At 29.8% G+C, this 22,743-nt stretch overlaps 2 protein-coding genes across 4 annotated transcripts; both read right to left on the reverse strand.

Annotated features, from left to right (window-relative positions):
- Positions 1–1,102: 1,102 nt before the first annotated feature.
- Positions 1,103–10,997, reverse strand: LOC105647141 (putative LRR receptor-like serine/threonine-protein kinase At1g53420). 3 transcript variants are annotated; one of them, XM_089720451.1, is made up of 28 exons: positions 10,767–10,997; positions 10,591–10,656; positions 10,278–10,434; positions 10,019–10,090; positions 9,867–9,938; positions 9,666–9,737; positions 9,513–9,581; positions 9,351–9,422; positions 8,976–9,047; positions 8,787–8,858; positions 8,051–8,122; positions 7,794–7,865; positions 7,578–7,649; positions 7,394–7,468; positions 6,490–6,561; positions 5,698–5,754; positions 5,417–5,500; positions 4,791–4,871; positions 4,662–4,673; positions 4,532–4,572; positions 3,907–4,259; positions 3,656–3,785; positions 3,389–3,508; positions 3,180–3,301; positions 2,894–3,098; positions 2,583–2,817; positions 2,329–2,482; positions 1,103–1,523 (listed from the first exon to the last, which is right to left on the reverse strand). In XM_089720451.1, the coding sequence occupies exons 1-28, from the start codon at positions 10,963–10,965 to the stop codon at positions 1,302–1,304; spliced, it is 3,102 nt and encodes a 1,033-aa protein (XP_089576577.1). In that variant the 5' UTR covers positions 10,966–10,997; the 3' UTR covers positions 1,103–1,301. The 3 variants fall into 3 exon arrangements, with proteins under 3 accessions (XP_089576577.1, XP_089576576.1, XP_089576578.1); XM_089720450.1 differs by having other exon boundaries at positions 3,599–3,785; XM_089720452.1 differs by lacking the exon at positions 9,513–9,581 and having other exon boundaries at positions 3,599–3,785.
- Positions 10,998–16,536: 5,539 nt separating this feature from the next.
- Positions 16,537–20,516, reverse strand: LOC105647142 (putative LRR receptor-like serine/threonine-protein kinase At1g07650). The gene is given in 10 exon segments (XM_089720394.1): positions 16,537–16,635; positions 17,003–17,156; positions 17,236–17,461; positions 17,542–17,749; positions 17,851–17,965; positions 18,105–18,219; positions 18,311–18,506; positions 18,630–18,721; positions 18,724–18,996; positions 20,408–20,516. Coding segments are annotated over 10 exon segments (1,587 nt in total).
- Between the last annotated feature and the right edge of the window lie 2,227 nt (positions 20,517–22,743).

Below are 22,743 nucleotides of genomic sequence, written 5' to 3' on the forward strand. Positions count from 1 at the left end.
CCAAATCCTTGAAGAAAGTTAGCCTAAAATATCCAAGTCCTTTCTCTAAAGCGAAATGAATATCAGAATCAAATGATATCAAATGATTGAAATCCAATAAACAGGCGTCAACCCTTTTGCCCTCAAAGATGACCTATCTATAAGTCCAGCTTTCTAGGTTCAACAACATGAGGTTATGATATTAGGCTTCATCTTTCAGTCTATAACATAAATAAATATCTTTGTTAGATTAAAAAGAATCAAACCTATTAATTCATGTTTTGCCCAGAAAATTACTGACTTCTTGTAAATACGCAATGCATTTGAAGCAAAATCCTCTTTCCTTTCTTTGAACACTAAGCTTAAGTGATTTTACAAAAAAAAAAATCTCCAATGGTCCACAACTCAATTCACTTGATATTATTTGATTGTTATCAAAGAGATTTTTGAGCGATATTTTTTCTTTCTTCTTCTGTGTGTTAAAGAGAGTTCTATCTCTTTTTTTCTTTTATAATGTTTTTTCAAGAAACTGACTTACATTTTTTTTTAAATAATGGAAAGTTGTTTTATCTTAATAATCATTTTATTATAATTATTTTATATTTTTCTAACAATCTTAAACCCTCTAAATAAGGTTGACCACATATTCATAGCATTAAGTATCTAAATATTGATCAATCAAAATTATAAATGCGCATTAATAAAGAAAACAAGTCATTTATATCCAACTCAAAGCTAACATATAATTATAATCCCAACACTAGAACAAATCCTACTTTAGTTTATGCATAAAATCAGAACAAAACCGTACAAAATAAATCATTACCTGAATCCATTTACAATTTTACACAATATTCAGACGGCTAAAATTGGATGAGACGGGATTGAATATCCATCGAGTCAGGTATTTTTACCATCCCTACTCATACCACAAATTATTTGGATATTTGAAGCCTTAATAAATACAAGATTAATACTATCTCATTCCATAATATTTGTCACATTTGTGGTTTCAAGTTGTAATAAAATTTTTTTTTTCATATTTACCATTTGTATACAACTAATAATTATTACTTTAATTTAATGGTTTTCTTAGAAAATTAGTACTAAATCAAGAGTAATATAGTCAATTAACTCAATAATTTATTTGCCCATCTACTCAAACCATTACATTCTTTTAATATTTGCCCAAAAGGTTGCAATACATATAAAACTCTCCAAAAAAATAAAAAGAACACAATAAAACAACAAAAAAAAAAAAAAAAAACACCACCATAATAATAAATGAAAATAGAGTCTAAAATTAAATTCCAAGTGTGAAATTAAACCTTAGTCATATCCTCAACGGTTATTTTACCCTGAAGCACGCTCACTACATCTGATATTGGGGGTCGAATAGAAGGCCAATCGGTGCACAGCATTGCTAACTCAATGACGGTAATGGCTTGATATAGCGTTGTTGATGGTACTCTCCCTGATGGACGCTCTTTCAATGTTTCATCAATTAATTGTTCGTACATTTTTTGCTTGCGACACATGTCGGCCTACATTTAAACAGTTTTGCTATTTAGTTTAAGGCCCTGTTCGGCCTTTCAGCAGATTGGAATAAATTAAAATTCTTTTTTTATTAATTGTACTGTTTAATAATAGCTTTTGTAATAGGTTTTAAATGTTGAATGAGCTATATCAAATTGGTTTAATACTCATTGGTTTTTTCTCCAAAAGTCAGCTAATTAAAAATTTAATTAAACTACTGTTTTTATCGAATACTTTTAATTTAAACCGTTATATAAGTAGCTACCACATAATAGTTAACAGCTAATAGCTCATTGAACACCTAACAGCTAATAGAACAATTAATTGATACTATAACATCTAACCTAAGGGTCTTTTGATAAAATTAGCTGTTTTGATAATTGTTAAATGTCTTTTCGTAAAATTTAAAAAAGTAAACGTTACATGAATTAATTTTCTTTTCATAAAATGCTACCTTAATATCTAAAAGTTAATTCAACCGTTATGTTACCGAATACTACAAACAATAGCGTTTATTGTTTTAACTAATCAAAACACTAAAAGTTATCTAAAAATTTATTGTCCCGTCTATGTTTTTATTTATCAGCAAATAAAATTTCTTAATTTTATTAGAAAAGAGAAAACCGGAAAAAAATTTAACTAATTCAAGAATCTAACCCCAAGCCAATAGGCTTCCCCAATACACCCAACTAAGACCTTACTCTATCTAAAAATCTGTTGCGAAACAGCGCCTATGCTTCATCATTCAATTATGTTCACCTTATAAAAGAACTAATTAAATAAATAAATAAAAAATAAGTATGCATTCATTACCTTTTCCAAAAGATAAATACTATTGTCAGGATCTCCAAGGTTTTTATCAATCTCTTTCCCACTAATGATTTCAAGTAGCAGAAGCCCAAAGCTATACACATCAATTTTCACTGTTATGTTCTTTTGAGATGCATACTCAGGTGCCATGTACTTCCTGCATGTAACAATAACAATTATCCCTTCTTTTTTTTTTTTTTTTTTTGTTGTTGTCTATAAAGCAATAGCGAAGAAATTTTTGTTGTTTCGGTACTTACAGTGCACTTCTGGGATCTTTAGTGAACATAAATGGATCATCTTCCTCATAAAGTTTTGCCAATCCAAAGTCTGAGATTTTAGCATTATAATCTCTATCAAGCAGAATATTACTGGCCTTGATATTTCTATGGATTACGGGCGGCTCCATTTTATGTAAAAACTCCAAACCTAGGGCTATTTGTTCACAAATTTTGTATCTTTTTTCCCAACTAAGATGTGCTGAACGATTAGCATCTGCATATAAATACTTAATAAGTTATAAAATGGATATAAGATCAGTGAGCTCCTGGGATAAAAGAAAATTACGTACCAAATAAGACTTCCTCAAGGGATCCGTTTTCCATATATTCATAAATTAGCAAATGCAAGCCTCTTTTTGAATAAGAACCCAGTAATTTAACAAGATTCTGATTTTCTAACTTAGACAATGCAAAAACCTCTGCTCTTATTTCAGCAGCTGCCTTTGATTGAGGAAAAAGCTTCTTCACTGCTACTGTCAAATTTGGCAGTACAGCCTGCAAATAGAGCAGTGGAAGGAGAAAAACATAAGGAGCTATAATTAACGCCAAAAAAATAACAAGATAAAAGATTTCAACCTTGTAGACTATTCCAAAACGACCATCCTTGCCAATCTGTGTTTTTGGGCTGAACTTTTGAGTGGCATTAATTATTTCTTTAACACTGTAAGCCTGTGTTTCTGAAAGCTTTATACGTGTTTCTGTGTTCCAATTTCAAACATCAAATCAAAGAAGTTATAGTGTATGTGCGAGTGTTTATAAAAATTATTAGGGGATGAATGTCTTACTGTGCAACTCTCTGTCTCCTATCCATCCCATTCTCCACAGGAAAGCTAACAAAAGGAACAGAAAGAGGACGCAAGCTGCCGCAATTGCAACTATTTCCCAAGCTTTTAATTTTCTTGGAGCTTCAAAACCCCAAAATGCAGTAGCCATTATGAAGTGAAAAAACTAAAATGTGAGATCACACTGAAGCAACAAAATGTTCAACATTATACCATGCGTTATGGAAATAGCTGAAACGAGAGGTCCATTTTTATCTAGAGATCCCCTACCAGCCCAGAAGAAGTCTATCTGCAATGGTTCGTGGTCACGTATTGTAGCCGTGAAACTTTTCATAATGTTTTTATACTTAGCTCCTTTAGCCTCTTTCTGTATGTTGAAATCCTGTAATACTTTCTTTTTCTGTAATTAAAATCAAGAACTCGAAAATTAGTTAAGAGTAATACTTCAATCGTCGCAAGAGCATTATAACAATTTCTAACCATTAAAAAGAATCCCCTTTAGAAACAATTAGGCAAATTACCTGAATATGTACATCAAAAATGCGTTTCTTCAGAATACTGTGATCTTCATTTTTGGAAAATGAAGTTTCAGCAAAAAAAAGTTTGATACGGTATTTGCCTTTATGCAAACAGAAGGCATAATAGGTGAGGGAGATAGGAGCAACACGAGCATTGACGTATAGGTCTCCCTCAGGAACGGAGACTCCACATGTTAAGTTCTCTATGGTGGTTGGAGTGATGAAGTCTCCAGAAACGCTATAAGCCCAATTTCCATCAGGACTTTCATAAAAGTTTGATATTGCAGTATCATTTTCATAATTTTGCTTGTCAAAATTCACTTTGTCACCACCACAGTTTATAGACAGAGAGTGAGCTGCAACAAACATTTATTAGTAATTTCTATATTTAAAAGTTTTTATTTAGAGCCTATTTAGCAAAATTAGTTATTTTGGTAGTTGTTAGTTATTTTAATAGTATTTAGCTGTTTAAATAACTTTGGCAAAAGTAAATGTTGTAGCGTTTAGGGTTTCATCAGCTATTTATTTATTACTATTATTTTTTTATTTCTACAAGCAGTTAAATATATTCTTAATACATGAAAAAAAATACTCACTAGATTTTATAAGTTCTGAATAGTAAACTTACTTTTTTTACGACATTTTTTTCCTTTCTGATATATGTATTCTCTGAAAGATAAATAAATGTGTAAATTGTAATTAGAAACATATAATTCAAGATTCATTACATAAAATTAAAGATGTAAAAGCAAGCATACCTCGTTGGCTCTCTGAATATCCATCAACAACATGCAAGTAGTAAGCAAAAACGCAAGGTGAGTTTTGAAACAATTTACAACCCTCCAAACAACAGATAATGTGAAATATGTTTCCAATATATCTCTTACATAATAATCGTATTTAACGAACGTTGAAGTGTTCCATTTTCATGGTTTGGCATATCTGTGAAATCATTGTGTGAAAGATCACTACAAGACAAAATGGAATTATTCGCTAACGCCACACATAAATATATATAAAGATCAAATTACAATGTTAATTTTTATTTTGATGGATTATACACTTCGATTTATAAAAATACACATATTAAACACTTTAATTTGATCTATTGAATACCTGAATTTATAAAATTAGATCGATTAAATATTTTATTAAATAATTAAAAAATGTAAAAATTATTATTCTAATAATTATATTAGCTACGTATCAAATTAGTATTTTATATGTTAAAAAAAACCTTAAAATTACTGTTGCGAGTGTGAGAGGATGTTTAATCAATATAAAAAATGAAATTGAGGCGAACCCTATTTTAAAATTTAAAATGTCACAATATTTATTTATCAAGGTAAAGAATTACATCATATATTCCCAATGAAAAAAAAAAAAAATTGGACATGAATCTGGCGAAGAATACCTTGGTACCTAGACATGCTATCGAGTATATTCTTGAATAGCCCAAATTCAATAAATTAAGATTCAACTGTGTGTGTATATATATGTTTTGTGTACTTACAGTTCAAGTGATCGATAAAGCTGTGGTGATAGCTCACTGATCCACGGAGGAAATTTCCCTTTAAACTTATTTCTTGATAAAAGTCTAATAGAAAAAAAAAAAATGAACCCATTGGACATATTTCAACTTTGAATATTATTGTAATGAAAACAAAAGAATAATATGATAATTCCTATATAAATTGTGTATAGTAATTTAATTATTATCTATCATATGTAAATTATTCATTTGCATGATTGATTGTGATTAAACAATATTAGGAGAGAAAATATCTCACATACATCGTTCCTGTATTAAATTGTTGGATTTCACCATTTAAGTTGTTGAAGCTCAAATCACTGCAAGAAGGAAATATCAAACATTAATTAAATAAAACTGGCTTTCACTAAAATTAAAATTAGTGATATTAGACGGTTACGTTTTTTTACATAAAGTCTTTCTTGAAAATTTAAAAGTTCTCTATTTTTTTGTCTCCTTTCATGAACGGTCAAAGACGAGTTTTCACTGGATCAGTTTTCCTTTTATTTTTTTTCTGAATAATCCTCATATTTTTGTCCTTTGACATAGATTTTGGTTATTATTAGGATGATTATTGTACATATCTTGAGATTTTTCTCTTAAATCGGGTTGTTTTTTACCGTTTCTGGTTTATCATTGTTATCGTTACAGTGATTTTACTTATAAAATTTTATTGTTTGGATAATTATATGGAAAAATATGCAAATCCTCTCTAATAGAATGAAGAAATTTAATAGAAGTAAAAGATCAGTTTACCCTATTAACTCTCATTGGAGATTTCAAATCGAGATTGGTTTGTTTATTCTTTATATCTTTCAAAAGTCTATATTTCATATCCGTAGAAAATGGATTATACTAGTTGAACATACGAAAATAGTACAGTTAGGAATTTAAAGAATAGATTAAAAATTGTAGGGAAAGAAGTTACAGTTAAATAGCAGTTACAGTTCTGTCATTTTTAGACCATTTAGCAATATATTATTTCCTTATCTAAATAAGAAATTTTAGACCATTTAGCAATATAAAACAAGAACACTGATTAGAATAATACTTACAGATGGGTCAATTCAGGCCATTTAGCAATATAAGGAGGAATTGTGTCATTGATTGAGCAATTCCTCAGCACCCTGTAGCGTTTTATAAAAAGTTAACTCATGGGGCGTGTAGCTTTTAGCATTTCATGAAAAACTACTCAAACCACTAAAAGTTAAATGTTACTAAAATAGCCAACAGCTAATTTTACCGAATAGACCATTCATACAATATTACATTAACCTTTAAAAGCTAGCTCAAATGTTATGTTACCCAACACTATACAAAAATAACATGCAAAATCTACCTAAAACAACCAATCAACAAGATAAAATCTACTTAAAAAATTATTGTCAAACACAACCTAAATATTATGTAATATTTAATTATTTAGCCATTCACATTTAGTATAATATTACTATTTACTCCCATTTATTTACTACTCCCTCCGTTTTAAAAAGATATCACTTCTATTTTCATACAGATTAAGAAAGTAGCAATTATTATTGTTAAAGGACAATTTTATTCATATAATTTTCCTATTATGTTCATCTGAAATAACACATGAATAATTATTATATTATAATAATAAGTGAGAATTAATGAGGGTTATTGAAAATAAGATAAAATTTAACAAGGGTATAATAAATAATTTAAGCATTAACTATAATGCAAAAAAAAAAAAAATTATATTTTGGGACAAACCAAAAAGAAAATATAAACTATCTTTTTGGATGGAGACAGGATTACATTGATATTTAATTCTTCTACTTAACGATAAAAATAACATTCCTTGAAAAACAAAAATAAAAAAAAAAAACCAAAATTTGACCAATCCTTCACCAATTTTAGACCAATTACAACAAAATGCAAAATTTAATATGTTTTTAATACATTGGAACAATATATGTACACAGAAATACTCACAAAGAATATATGTTCGTCATCAAGTCCGCTTGTTTGGGGAAAGCAAAACCAGGATTCCTTAAGCCACTAACCCACCTGAAATCATTGAACCACTTCTTAGAAAGCTTTAACTAGAAAACGACAGCGCTTCAACTGTTTCTTGAAATGAAATTATAAAAAATAATTGTCATTTAACTGCACATACAATTTCTCAAGATCTGGAAGCTTGAAAATCCCTTCTGGTAGATTCCCTTCAAAATTATTTCCCAGAAGATTCCTGACAAGTTTGTAATGGTACAAACATTCTAAATTCTTTAATTTTTAGTTTTAATAGTAAAATTACAAAAAAAATAAACATATTATATCCTAAAATTTTGAAGAACGTTTATTTGTATTAAAATAAATTCTTAAGAAATCTTACAGATGAGTGAGGTTCGTCCAGTTTGCAATGTAATCACGTAGAGGGCCAGATAAATAATTTCCAGCTACGGCACTGCATTGCATTGATCAATTTGGGAACTTGAAAGATATTTACAAATTCACATCAAGAAATTCCTTAAAAATAAAAAATTTCTTTTTGAAGTCTGACTTCAAAAAATAAAGTAAAGAAATTTATAAACAATTATTTATGCGATTTATTGCATAAAAAACCAAATAATAATGATAGGAATGACTTACAAGATTTCAAGTCCAGTAAGTTGGGAATAACTTTGTGGAATTTCACCTGTAAGATAGTTGGAATTCAACCAGCTGCAATCATAAAGTTTTAGTTAAGAGTAGCTGTAATACATTAAAAAAGTAATTTGTAAATTCGGTGGATACTATCTCTATTCCATAATATTTATCACATTTTAAATTTCATGTCTTTTAAAAAAACCATTAAATTTATCTAAGTTACAATAAATTATTGAGTAAATTAACTATTTTACCCTTAATTTAATATTAATTCTCTAAGAAAACCATTAAATTGAAGTAATAATTATTGTTCATATACAAAGGAATGGTAAATATGAAAAAAGTAACTTATAAGTTTAATAAAATATTATTTCTGTTTCATAATACTTGTTACATTTGGAATTTCACGTCTCTTAACAAAACCATTAAATTAATTTAAGTTACAATAAATTATTGAATAAATTGACTATATTACTCTTAATTTAATATTAATTCTCAAAAAAAACTATAAAATTAAAGTAATAATTATTGGTCGTATCCAAAAAATAAATATGAAAAAAATATTTATTACTCCTTGACTAATTTAGTAATTAAAAAGCCTGTAGCAAATTCCTATTTTCAAAAATTACCTCTTACAGTTCCCCTTTTAATGACATTTAGAATTAGTTAATAAGAAGAAAAATATACCTTTTCATAATAAAAAAAAATACGAAAATAAATAAAATTAAATGAAACTTACAAACTTTTAATATTGCTCAATTTTCCAAGTGCTTGAGGAAGTGGACCGGTGAGTTCATTGTCATCCGAAGACCTGATTTTTTTTTTTTTTTTTTTTTTAGTATACAGCATATGGTCTATAGCATATACATAACTTCATACATAAGGATATATAAATAAATTAATTAAATTAAATTAAATGACTTCATACAGAAAATCAAGTTGAGTGAGGTTCCCCAGTTCATCAGGAATTGGGCCTGATAACATGTTACTGTCAAGATACCTGTAAAGCCACAATGTTTATATAATTAAAATTGTATGTACGTAATATTACTCATTCGTCCTAAATATAAATCATTTTTGGGTGATTATTTTATTTCAATGTATAAGTTATTTTGAGTATTTTTAACGAGTAATAAATGATGAATTTCTAATATTACTTATATTCACATTATATACAAACTTTTATCCAGTTACTCTTGATTTGAGATAAATGATAATTTGATCAAATTATTTTTGATTTAGTTGTAATTTAAGAGAATTAATTATTTTCTTAATTTTCATGCAAAAATTTTAAATGACTTACAATGTCTCCAGCGATGAGAGGTTACCAAATGATTTAGGTATGGATTGATTCAAGAAGTTGAAGGTCAAATCCCTGTTGCATGGAGTTTTTCAACAGCAGTTATAAGCTCAAATTCATTTAATGTACTGAAATAATTCTATAGGCAATAAGGGAAGTACTCGCATTCGAATCAAATTTTGCAGATTGCCCAATCCAGTCATTGGCCCATTCAAGAAATTCCTAGAAAGATCCCTAATTTTGCACAAAACTCAACTTAATATATATGCTCACACAGTCAAAATAAAATCAGAGATGTTAAATAATTAATTAACTTACAAGTACTCAAGTGAATTTAAAGCTTGAAAGCTGTTGGGAATAGTACCTCCGAGCTGATTGTTCTCTAGATTGCTGATCAAATAGAATCACAAATGGCATATTTGGTTGTTTCAGTAGTAAAGTAATACTGAATGTCTTTTGTTGAAGACAATTAAACTATTCATGTCAAGATTAAAGAATTTGCAAGTTGATTATACTTACAGGTCTGTCAAACTAGTTAAATTTCCCATGCTTTGTGGTAGGGATCCAGTCAGCTGATTGGATGAAAGATCCCTGAAATTTAAAAAAACAAATACAGAATTAGTGTCATATTGTTTGCTATATTTATAAAAAGAGATGAGATGGGAGTTTACAGAATTTGCAAGTGTTGAAGCCCACTTATTGCATCATCCATATAACCACTTAGCAAGCTACTCATCATATTTCTGTCACCAAAATGAAATGTGAAAATTAAACATATACAAAGATATTTCATTTTGGCAAAAGCTATAATTATTATTGAAATATAAAAATACGGAGTCATGATTGAATCCTCGCAAAGTTCAGGAGACACAAGGATAATTTACCGAATGTCAAGATCAAATTTATGCATTAGGCCACGTGCATACGTACATTTCGGTTATATGGCAAGTGAAATTGCCATCCTTGTCCTTGAAACTGCAATTACACCTTATTTCAGCACCAGCCACCAGGTTGCTGCTATTTTCACAATGTGAAACATTGAAGTCTGTGACGCCTAAACCGGTTAAGAAAGTTGTAAGAGCATCCACTGTCAAATATTTCAAAAAAAATTTACATCAAACCCAGAAAAAGTCAAACAGTGATTTCATATTCTTCAATTTGAACAGAAAGGAGAAAACAAAAAAACGATTAGCACTGATTCTTGAAAGAAAAGAGAGAGTTAAATGTGGGTATGGAAGCTTACACTCGTCACAAGGCAGAGTTTGGTTTCTGTCACAATATTCCCTTCTAGATGTTCCACCACTATAAACTGTAGACAGAATTAATGTTAATCCAAACAAGTAACAATGGAATTAGCTGATTCTTGAAAGAAAAGAAAAGAAAAGAAAAGAGTTTGAAATTGTGTTTATAGACGTTTACCTCTACCACAATCAGGTTTATAGCTGGGACATGTACAGGAAGAATAAGGTCTACCACTTTTACAGTAAGGATTGCCATTAAAAACTGATTGCGGTTTTCTAGTAATGTAAGGTTTATCAGCTCCATGAACAAGTTGCCATTGAAGAAGGAAAGTAAGAATGGGAATAAGTAGAGCCCTCACTGAAAGTTTACTACACATTGTTTATTCTTTGGAAGGCTCTTTCCGTTACTCCTAAATTTATAGAGCCTCAAAGTGTCAATGGCAAGTCTCCTCTTTGGTCCCCATATATACGAATAAAGAAAGGAATCTTCATCCTTATCAACCAAATAGACTCAGTTTAGAAGAAAAAAACCAAAAATGGAAACTAAGTCGTCACGGTCAAGTTTTATTATCTTTTAATTTTTTAAATCATTAACTATAATTAAAAGTGAAATATATAAATTTATCCTTAAATTTTGTTATTTTAATTTTGAAGCAGCTTTAACTTTTATTTTTATTCGTCAAATATTTTAAATTACCATTGTTAAACGTTAATTAGATTAATGAAGCGCCTATTACGTAAATAAATATTATAAAAATTATTATTTTAATATATATTTCTCATTTATCTCTTCATACACATCATCCTTCATTTATTACGTTATCGGTGACAGGTGCATTTACTCTAAGCATGATGACACTCTCAAACTCAACTTAGTAAATTCTCGAAGCAATATATGAAATAATAAATTAAATTGTTATTGAAAAGAAATAAATTATTGTATTCCATTGTACTTCTCACATTTAAAATTTTATCTCCTGTAAAAGAATTATTAAATTTATTTAAATTACAATAAATTATTAAATAAATTGATTTTATTATCCTTAATTTTAATTCTCCAAAAAAACTATGAAATTGAATAATAATTATTGATCATATACAAAATATAAACAAGGCAAAAAAATTTTATTACTCCTTAAAACTACGAACGTGGCAAGTATTTTGAAACAAATTATTTTTTCAAATGTGATGAGTATTATGAAATAGAGGTAGTAATTATTAATTTAATGTAAAGAATATATTATGAAATAAAAGTGGAATATCATAATTTCTAAATAATATAGAGTGTAAAAATCAAATAAAGATACAAAATTTATCGTTTACAACGACTTCAAAATAAAAAAAAAAAAAAAAAGAAACTTTATTTAAAAACGCAATGAACAATAGAAAGACAAATTCAGAGCATAAAAATTTAAAAACTTGAAATGATAAATAGAATGTGAATCATATAGAAAGAGTTATTTTAAGCTTTTATACAAAATAAAAAAGATAGAAAATTAGTATTTGATAGCATATATGCTTTTCAATGTAAGGTTAAATTGTATTATTTGAAAACTAACTAACAATATTATGTAATAATTTTATTTATAATAATTTAGAAATAATAAACAACTATATATTATTATACAAAACTAATTAATATTTTTATTTATGTAACATATTAAAATAAAAAATATTATATATATGTATATCCAACTGAAAAATATAATGCATTATATATTTATTAATTTTGGCTATAATTTAGAGAATTTTATTTTTTTTCCCTTTAATCTATTCCGAGTTAGTATAAATGATGTATTAGAAATATTACTAATAAAAAGAGAAAAAAAATAAAGAAACGGAAAGACCAAAGCATTGTGCCCTTTCTTTCCAATTAGGGCCACGATGACACGCAACACAAAACAAATGAACATTCAAGTCCTTTTCTTTTGAGTCTTTTTCTTTTTCCCCTTCTTTTTATAATAATAATAATAATGGCAATTCTTAAAAACAATTTATTGTATGTAAAATAAAAAATTAAGGCGATGCTAAAGTAATTTCTTTTCTTGATAATTACAAGTAAAATGATAATGAAATATTAATTTGGAAAAAAATTTTAGCAATTATTTTTGTAAGGTTTAAATTTTTTAAAATAATATTTAATATAAATTTATTATTTTAAATAATTATAAAACAAACAAATGATAAAAAAATATTAATTTAATCTTACTATTAATTTGTTTTGAAATTTAATTAAATCTAAATATAATATAAATGCAGATCAATTACTAATTTATACAGAAAAATTCCAAAACTTAATTTAATCAACAACCCATTAGAATTCTGTCTACTATTAGCTGCACAATATTAATTGCATGAATCATTTCAATCAAACGACTTTCTAAAACAATAGTAAAAATGTTGTTGATTTATATAACCTACACTCTGCAATATTTGTCACGTTTAAGAAAATAATTTGTTTTAGAATACTTTACATTTATAGTTTCAAAGTTTCAAGGAGTAATAAATTTTTTTAAATATTTACCTTTGTATATGGCCAATAATTATTTGGTATTTGAATATATTAAATTAAAAATAATATAGTCAATTTACTCAATAATTCATTATAATTTAGACAGATTTAATGATTTTTTTAAGAGATAATGAAATTTTAATTGTGAAAAGTATTATAAATTAAAGTTAGAATATGTCTTCAATTGTTCAGGTGAAGTCTCAATTATTGCGTAACATTTCTGTCTCAAAAGCATAAATGATTGAAAAAAGTAAAGTTCCATTAATATCCCACTCTTGTAGAATCTCTTTACAAATTTATTGGAAGCCTGAATTGGGTAACGTGACCATTGAACCCAAACAACCATTGGTGTTGGGAGGAAAAAAAAAAAAAACAAAAAGCAAAAAGAAAAAGTTGATAAGTGAGTAGTACAAAACAAGTATCCTTTTTAAAACAGTGGTAGTTTGTTTTTTTTTTTTTTTATTATTAAGCTTTTTATAAAACAAAAAGGCAAAAATAATTGATTGGAATTTGTAATGTGATTATACTTGATATTCATTCCTAACAAATAAGGTAACTTGTCTTACTCATATGTTACTGTTATATAATATTAGTTATTTTAACGGTGCTTATCGATTTTTTAGCAATTAGCTAAACGTAAAAGTGGTGATGGAGCGGTGGTCAAGGTTTGGAATGATGATAAAAAGTTGAGTTTGATTAGCGTTCAGGGGAGATTACAATGGAATTACAATTACAATATGGGGTAAAAAAAATTCATCAAAACATTATAATCAATTAGTAATGTAATATTTATTTCATTATATAGTTGATTGCAATGAACCAAATGCAGCCTTATAGAGTATTAGAATACTGACATAGCAAAATACTAAAATATTATTTTACCTTTTATTTTAAGAAAAACTATTTCTTTAACATAATTGATAGAGAGTTTGAATTAATATAATTAATGACACTCTTCAATTTTTCAATGATTAATAAAATTAATAATGTTATTAAAATTTTTGAAAACCTTACAGGTTTTTCTTTTTAAATAATTTACGGTTTTTCATTAATGTTTCATATAAACATGTAAATATTAATAGTAGCTCACGCAATTGGTTCCTCCAGGTTTTAAAATCATATGTGCAATTTTCACTTCACAAACTAATCTAATTAGTTAAAATTATCATAAACAGCGAGTTAGGTATGTTTGAGTTTAGCAAATTATGCATATTCCAAATAGTATATAATAAGGGTGATGGCCTGAGATCTCAAGGTTTCAATTTATATTTTTATGTTTGAAATTAATAATTTTTAACATATATTTCCGTCTTATACGGATTGAGGTTATCTTTCCCGGGTTTTATATTATTCTAACTGTCGTAGATAATGTAAATTGTATAATATTCCACTAAAAGAGTGTCGAAGATATCAAAAGCGTCAAGACGAGTGATTATAAATATTCATTGGAAGTTCTTTATCCATTAATGGGCCGACCTAAAAGAGAGTGAGTATTAGTGAATTAATTAATTAAATAAATAAATAGAAGAGTAGTGGATATAACCCAAACCAAACGCCACTTGAGAGGGTTAAAGAAAAAATGGTTTTGGTTTGATTTTCCTTTTTGTGTGAACCTTATGCAACATGTAAGGAACCATGCAAAGTGGTCACCAGATGCTAGTTATTTGTGTTTCATACTCTTTTTGGTTCTTCGTTGGAAATTTGATGCTTACCTTACAACAACACACCCACAGACACCTTAAGTTATTAGTAAAAGCCTCTTAGGAGATTTAGAAACTCTCACTCCCCTGTCTGCATGTGGTGGCGTAGGCGTGACTATGTTCAATTCCTTTTGGGACCACCTTCTTATTTCCCTCACCTTTTTCTTTCTTTCCATCCTCTCTATTTACTGTTCTATCCTCCTCCTAATTATATATTCCCCAATTTCTAATCTCTAATTACATTCATTTTCATATTTCAAATCCCACTATTTTATGATCAAAACTTATTAGTTAATTAGATCCGGTCTATGGATTTATTTATGAACCAAACTAATGAAAATAAAAAATTTTTAAAAATTATTGTTAAAAATACTCTCGTTTAAATAAAAAATTATTTTTCATTGTTTTCAACTGCAAATTAATCCCAATATAAATTAGCATGCCTTTACAAAATTGCTATGGTACTCTTATAAAATATTACAAACTTTTTATGTGTAAATAAAAAAAGTAAGAGAGTAGAAATTAAGCTTTATTAAAGTTTTACTATTTCCACTTGACTGATTAATAAGCAATAACATCTATTTTTAGGTATATATTCAATTAATCTTAGTCATATATAATAAGACAAAATTGATGAGAAAGTAAATAAATAGAAATAAAAAAATAAATAGGTGGAGAAAGTAGAAATAGAAGTCCTCTACCTCTGGAATTCTTCTCTATTTATATCTTCCTATCCTTTCTTATCTATGAAGCCTTCAAAGTTTAAAGATGGAAAAGGAGCAGATGAAGAAGAACATGTTTCTCATAGGGTAGAGCTACTATTAATATTCTTTTGTTTTTTTGATAACTAATAAAACTAATAATTTCATTAACATTTTGAAAATCTTTCACTTTCTTTTTTTAAATAATTAACAATACTATTAATATTTATATCTACGTAAATATTCATTCTCTTCATTTTCCTTTCTATTGATATGAAATTCACATGGATTTATCTTTCAATATAAATAAAACTATAAAGAAACACAGAACCATATGTTCAACAAAAAGAAACGAGACTCTCTTTGCAAATAATATCAAGATTATTTTCACGGCATTTTGTTAATGTGAGCTTGATTAATGTGGCAACAACAATGTAATTACAAAATGTATTCGATTTCTTATAATCAATCGAGATGTGATTTTGTGATTTGTAAATCAACCTTTAACTATTAGCATGTTAGATCCACACGGAAGCATCTTACGTGTTGTTATTAATTAGGTGTTTATCTTTATGATTAATTATAGTGTGATTCGACACGATATCATTTAACTCATAAAATTCATGTTTTCAAGATGCTATTTTTTTCTAATTAAAATTAAAATTATAATTCATTTTATAATGTGATTATGTGCGAAATTCTATTCAAAGCATTAAGTTTTACAAAATATATAAAACAAAAAAGAAAAAAGAAAAAAAGGAACATTGAAAACAAATAAACAACACCATATATAGGAGTGCATGAAGCAGAGTTCACATAAGAAAACTCCAAAGTAAATCAAAAATATTAAATTAGACTTGGGGAAGGATCCATATCTCTGTTTCTACTGACTTGGGAAGCCCTAGTTTCAAGTAATGTCCTAATATCCTCAACGGTTTTTTGGCCCTGAAGAACACTTATGACATCTGATATTTGAGGCCTATTAGAAGGCCAATGCTCTATGCACAATATTGCCAAGTCAATGATGGTGATGGCCTAGTGTAGGGTTGTGGGCGACACTCTCCCTGATGGATGTTTTTTCAACGTTTTATCGATTAATTCTTCATAATTTTGATGCTTGCAACATTTCTCGACCTGCAAGTGCATTATCTCAGTTAGGGATTCGAACTTGAAAGTATATATTCTTTTCTTAAATTTACATGAAAGTGGTAGTTTTAAACTTGGTTTGATAACAGTTTGTGCCCTAACTTTTAACATTTTGACCAAATCATCAATCAATATTCTATCTCTATTAATTGTTACATTCAGTAACATAACTATCATAACAGGTTTTGAAAGTTGAATGAACTTTTTGTGAAACATTAAATACTATAGTATTTTACATTTCCAAAATATTAATTATTATTATTATTTTTTTTAACATTCGAGCCTCACTCTTCTCCCATCCCTTCCCCCTATAACTATAGATGGTGATTAATAAATAGGAGGAGCCTGAATTTACCTTTTCTAAGAGATAAATAGTATCCTCATCATTTCCGAGATTTTTATCAATCCTTATCCCACTAACGATTTCAAGGGGTAGAATGCCAAAACTATAGACATCGGCTTTCACTGTTATTTTTCCCTGAGATGCATACTCAGGTGCCATGTACTTACTACAAGAAAAAATGAAAAAAATTACTTTTAATCAACTTCTGAAAGTAAAAAATAAAAAATTGATGGCTCAATACTTACCGTGTGATTCCTGCTTTGGCTAGCATAAATGGATCATCATCTTCATAAAGCTTTGCCAATCCAAAATCTGAGATTTTTGCCTCATAATTTTCATGAAGCAGAATATTACTAGCCTTGATATTTCTGTGGATAATGGGTGGATTCTTTTTATGTAGAAACTCCAAACCCAGGGCTATTCATTCACAGATACTGTATCTAGTTTCCCAACTAAGTGGACGATCAGAATCTACATGCAAGTCTAATTAAACCTTTGAATAATGAAATTTATTTGTTAGAGTATTGAGCTCGTGGGATTAAAGAAATTACCAAATAAAACTTTCTCAAGAGATCCGTTATCCATATATTCATATATTAGCAAATGAAGCCCTCTCTTAGAATAGCAATCCAGTAGTTCAACAAGATTCGGATTTTCCAACTCCGACAATGCCATGATCTCTGCTCTTATTTCTTCAACTGTCTTTGATTGAGGAAAAAGCTTCTTCACTGCTACGATCAAATCTTTCTGCAATTGAGCCTACAATCATGTATAATGCAGGGAGAAAATATTAAAAAAATGACCAATAACTAATTAAGGCCGATATGTACATGTATATACATATCAAGATAGAGGTTAACCTTGTAGATTATCCCAAGACGACCATCTCCAATCTTGGTTTTTGGGCTGAACTTTTGAGTCGCATCAATTATCTGTTTAACAGTGAAAGACTGCATTCCAATCCTTACGCGTGTTCTTATTTTCAATTGCAAACATCAAATTGAACAAGTTATTAAATTAAATAGAAACATGAATCTTAAATTTTTATAATCCACCTTATATATGTCTATGCATGTGTTTATAAAATTATTAAGGAATGGATTTCTTACTGTGCAGCTCTTTGTCTCCTATCCAACCCATTCTCCACAAGAAAGCGATCAAAAGAAATAGAGCAAGAACACAAGAAACTGCAATTACAGCTATTTCCCAAGCTGTTAATTTTCTTGGAGCTTCAAGAACCAGAGTGCAGAGCAGTCATTAAGTGAAGAAAGAAACAAAAAAGAGAGAAAAATGAAGAGAGAAAATTATTGAACATTATACCGCGTGTTATGGAAATAGCTGAAATGAGAGGTCCATTTTGAAATGTTCGACTATATACAGATCCCTTGCCGGCCCATAAAAATTCTACTTGCAACGGTTTATGGTCAGCTACTGTAGTCGTGAAACTTTTCATAATGTTCTTATTGGCACCTCCGGCTTCTTTCTTTATATTGAAATCCTGTAATATTAGCTCTCCCTGTAATCAAAATCAAAAGGAAGACCTAATTAATTAGAACATTTCATTCACGACAATGGGATTACAAAAATTAATAAATTTAGCAAGTAATGATATGATTAGTGTGAGAAAATTAATGATTACCTGAATATATACATCAAAAAGGCGTTTTCCCACGATATTGTAATCTCCCTTTTCAGAAAATAAAGTTTCAGCAAAATAAAGTTTAACCTCTATTTTCCTTTATGCAAGCAAAAAGCATAATATGTGAGAGAGACAGGAGCAACGCGGGCATTGACATATAACTCTACTTCAGGAACAGAAACTCCACATGTCAAGTTATTTATGTAACCGCTTGCATTGATGGTCGGTGCGTTGTAGTCTCCAGAAAAACTATAAGCCCAATTGCCTCGAGGGCTTTCATAAAATTTTGATAAAGCTGTATCTTTTTCATAGTTTTGCTTGTCAAACTTCACTGCCTCACCACCACAGTTTATAGACAATGAGTGATCTGCAAAAACTTTATTAATCAGCGACAGTTGCAAAAAATATAATTGAAGATTGGTAAGGGAATAACAGAAAAAATAATAGGGATTGACTTGTCTGTACCGAGTTTATGACTCCACCAATGGACCCTCAATGAAAGATACAGTGAGCGTTTTCAGGTGTATTTGGTTCTATCTGTTAAAGTTACAGCTACAGCTATTGATGCAAGTGTTGTTGACAATTTTTGGAGGTATTTTGTTAAAGTCATTTAGATTTTGTTGTATTTTGTTGAAATCAAGAGGTAGGTGAACTACCTTGCTTTTAGGTAGGTTTGGTGAACAACCTTCCTTGACTTATGGAAGGTTGGTGAACAAACTTTAGACTAGCTCTACTATAAATATTTACATTATGCTGCAATGGAATTAATAAGAAATTAATTGTTTCTTCACACTCACAAAATCTGCAGCTTTTTCTTTTTCTGCAGAATTTCCTTCTCTTCCTTAATTTTCTGCTCTTCTAAACCAACAAGTGGTATCAGAGCAACCTTGATCTCAAAGGGCTATGTGTGTGTTTGAGTGAAAGTCATAGAGAAAGCCACCAAATAAACCAGAATTTGTGAAGTTTTTCTGTTTATTTGCTTTTCCTCAAATGGCTTCCAGCAGCATGTCTCTTTCACCACCTCATTTTAATGGGGAAAACTATCATGTTTGGGCTGTGAAGATGAGAGCTTATTTCAAGGGGCTTGCATTATGGCAGTATGTGGAGGAAAACAGAGTACCTCCACCTCTTAATCAAAATCCAACCCTTCAGCAGATTATACAACATGAAGAAGAGGTTGATAAGGCTCCAAAAGCTCTGTCCTATATCCATGCAGCTGTTGCAGATCCTATCTTCACCAAGATTATGACATGTGAGACAGCACATGAAGCTTGGGAGAAATTAAAAATTGAGTATCATGGATCTGAAAAAACTAGACAGATGCAGATATTCAATTTAAGAAAAGAATTTGAAATGTTGAAAATGAAGGAAAATGAAAAGGTGAAAGATTATGTTGATAGAGTTATGAAAATTGTAAACCAAATTCGATTGTTGGGAGAAGAGTTAGAAGAGAAGAGAATTGTGGAGAAAGTTATGGTGACTCTCCCTGAAAAATTTGAAGCCAAGATTTCTTCTCTTGAAGAAACTTGGGACATGTCACAAATATCCTTGAATGTGCTTTCAAATGCTCTACAAGCTGTAGAACAAAGAAAAGCCTATAGGGAAGAAGAAACCATTGGAGAGAAGGCTCTTGTTGTGACTCATAAAACAAAAATGCAAGAAGGAGGTTCAAGAGGCCAGCAAACTGACAGAAAACCAAAAATGAAGAAGAATTTCAGAAAAAATTGGAGGAAGGACAGATTTCCACCTTGTCCACATTGCAAAAAAACAAACCACACTGAGAACTACTGCTGGTTCAGACCTGGAGCTCAATGTAAGGTGTGTAAGCAATTTGGTCACACCGAGAAAGTTTGTTCTACAAACCGGAATCAGCAAACACAAGCCCATCATCATGCACAAGTCACCGAAAATTCTGAAAAGTATGAAGAACAACTATTTGCAGTAAATGAAATTGAAAAATGTGGTGTCTCAATTGAAGCTAAAGAAGCATGGCTTGTTGATAGTGGCTGCACTAACCACATGACACCAAACTTGGTGAATTTCGATAGCTTGGATACAACCTATTCTTCAAAAGTCAGACTTGGAGATGGTAGGCTTGTTGATGTCAAAGGCAAAGGAGATGTGATTGTACAAACTCCTTCAGGTACAAAGCTTGTTTCCGATGTTCTTTACGTACCAGAACTAAATCAAAGCTTGTTTTCGGTTGGTCAATTGCTGGATAAGAATTACAGTTTGCTATTTAAAGATAAAACTTGTGAAATAAGTGATCCTTCTGGCTCAAAGTTATTTGCTGTCAAAATGAAACGGAGAAGCTTTCCTCTAAATTTAAGAGACTTCAAAGAAGAATCTTGCTTGAGTCATAAAGAAGAATCTGATTTGTGGCATAAGAGACTTGGTCACACCAATCTCAATTCATTAAAATTGCTACAATCCAAGAAGTTAGTTGCTGATTTGCCATCTATAGTTGAAGAAGACAGCAGTATATGTGAAATATGTCAGTTAGGCAAACTCAGCCAAACACCATTTCCATCTGATCAAGCATGGAGAGCTTTCTATGAAACTTGAATTAATACACACTGATGTGTGTGGCCCTATGAGTGTTTCATCTTACAATGGCAGCAAGTATTTTCTATTGTTTATTGATGACTACACCAGATTCTACTGGGTATATTTCCTCCAATTCAAATCTGAAGTTTTCAAAATGTTCTTGAAGTTTAAATCAATGGTAGAGAATCAAGCTGGCTCCCCAATCAAGATTTTAAGATCTGATAATGGGGCTGAATTTACATCCAATCAATTCAAGCAATATTTGCAAGAAGCTGGCATTCACCATCAATTAACAGTAGCTTACACACCTCAACAAAATGGTGTAAGTGAAAGAAAGAATCGATCTGTGATGAATATGGCGAGATGTCTCTTGTTTGAGAAAAATCTACCCAAAGTTCTTTGGGCTGAAGCTGTAAACACTGCTGTATATCTTCAAAATCGGCTTCCAACCAAAGCTATTGATGGAAAAACTCCTTTCGAAAGCTGGTTTGGAGTTACACCATCGGTTGGTCATCTCAAAATCTTGGGAAGCATATGTTATTCATTTATTCCAAATGCAAAAAGAGGGAAATTGGATCAACGAGTTGAAAAAGGAATTTTAGTAGGCTACAGCAGTGAATCCAAAGCCTACAGAATTTTGAATCCTGTTACTAAACAGGTGTATGTCAGCAGGAGTGTCAAATTCGATGAGAAAGGTGAATGGGATTGGAGTAAAATGGAACCAGAAAATTCTAAATCAATTCTTGATTTTCAGCAAGAGCAAGAACTTCCAGTTGACAATGAAGAAGAATCAAATGAAGATGATTATGCAATTAGAGGAACTAGATCCCTGGAGGAAATTTACAGCAGATGTAATGTTGTCTCACTTGAACCAACTCAGGTGGATGAAGCCTTAAAATTGCCTGAGTGGAGAGCTGCCATGGAGGAGGAGTTGAAGATGATTATGAAGAACGAAACATGGATTTTAGTTCCTAGACCATTGAATAAGCATGTAATTGGAACTAAATGGGTATTCAAATTGAAATTAAATTCTGATGGCTCCATCAATAAGCACAAAGCAAGATATGTTGTTAAAGGCTACGCTCAACAGCAAGGGGTTGATTTTACAGAAACCTTTGCACCAGTTGCAAGATTTGACACTATCAGATTGATTTTGGCACTAGCAGCAAGTGAAGGTTGGCAAGTCTTTCAATTGGATGTGAAATCAGCTTTCTTAAATGGTTCTTTGAAGGAAGAAGTGTATATTGAGCAGCCTGAAGGTTTTAATGATGGAAGCAATAGAGTGTGTTTGTTGAAGAAAGCACTCTATGGTTTAAAACAGGCCCCAAGGGCCTGGTATGCCAAGATTGATCATTACTTGCTGAATTTGGGTTTTAAACGAAGCTTGAATGAGGCAACACTTTACGTAACTCAACAAGGAAGTGATGTGCTTATCGTTTCTGTGTATGTTGACGATCTACTTGTCACAGGTAACAATTTACAATTAATTCAAGAATTCAGATTGAAGATGCAGCAGTTTTTTGAGATGAATGATCTTGGCTTAATGTGCTATTTCCTTGGGATTGAA

This window comes from Jatropha curcas, chromosome 4, assembly GCF_041381405.1.
Source record: "Jatropha curcas cultivar XTBG-Jc1 chromosome 4, XTBG_Jcur_1.0, whole genome shotgun sequence".
Lineage (NCBI taxonomy): Eukaryota > Viridiplantae > Streptophyta > Magnoliopsida > Malpighiales > Euphorbiaceae > Jatropha > Jatropha curcas.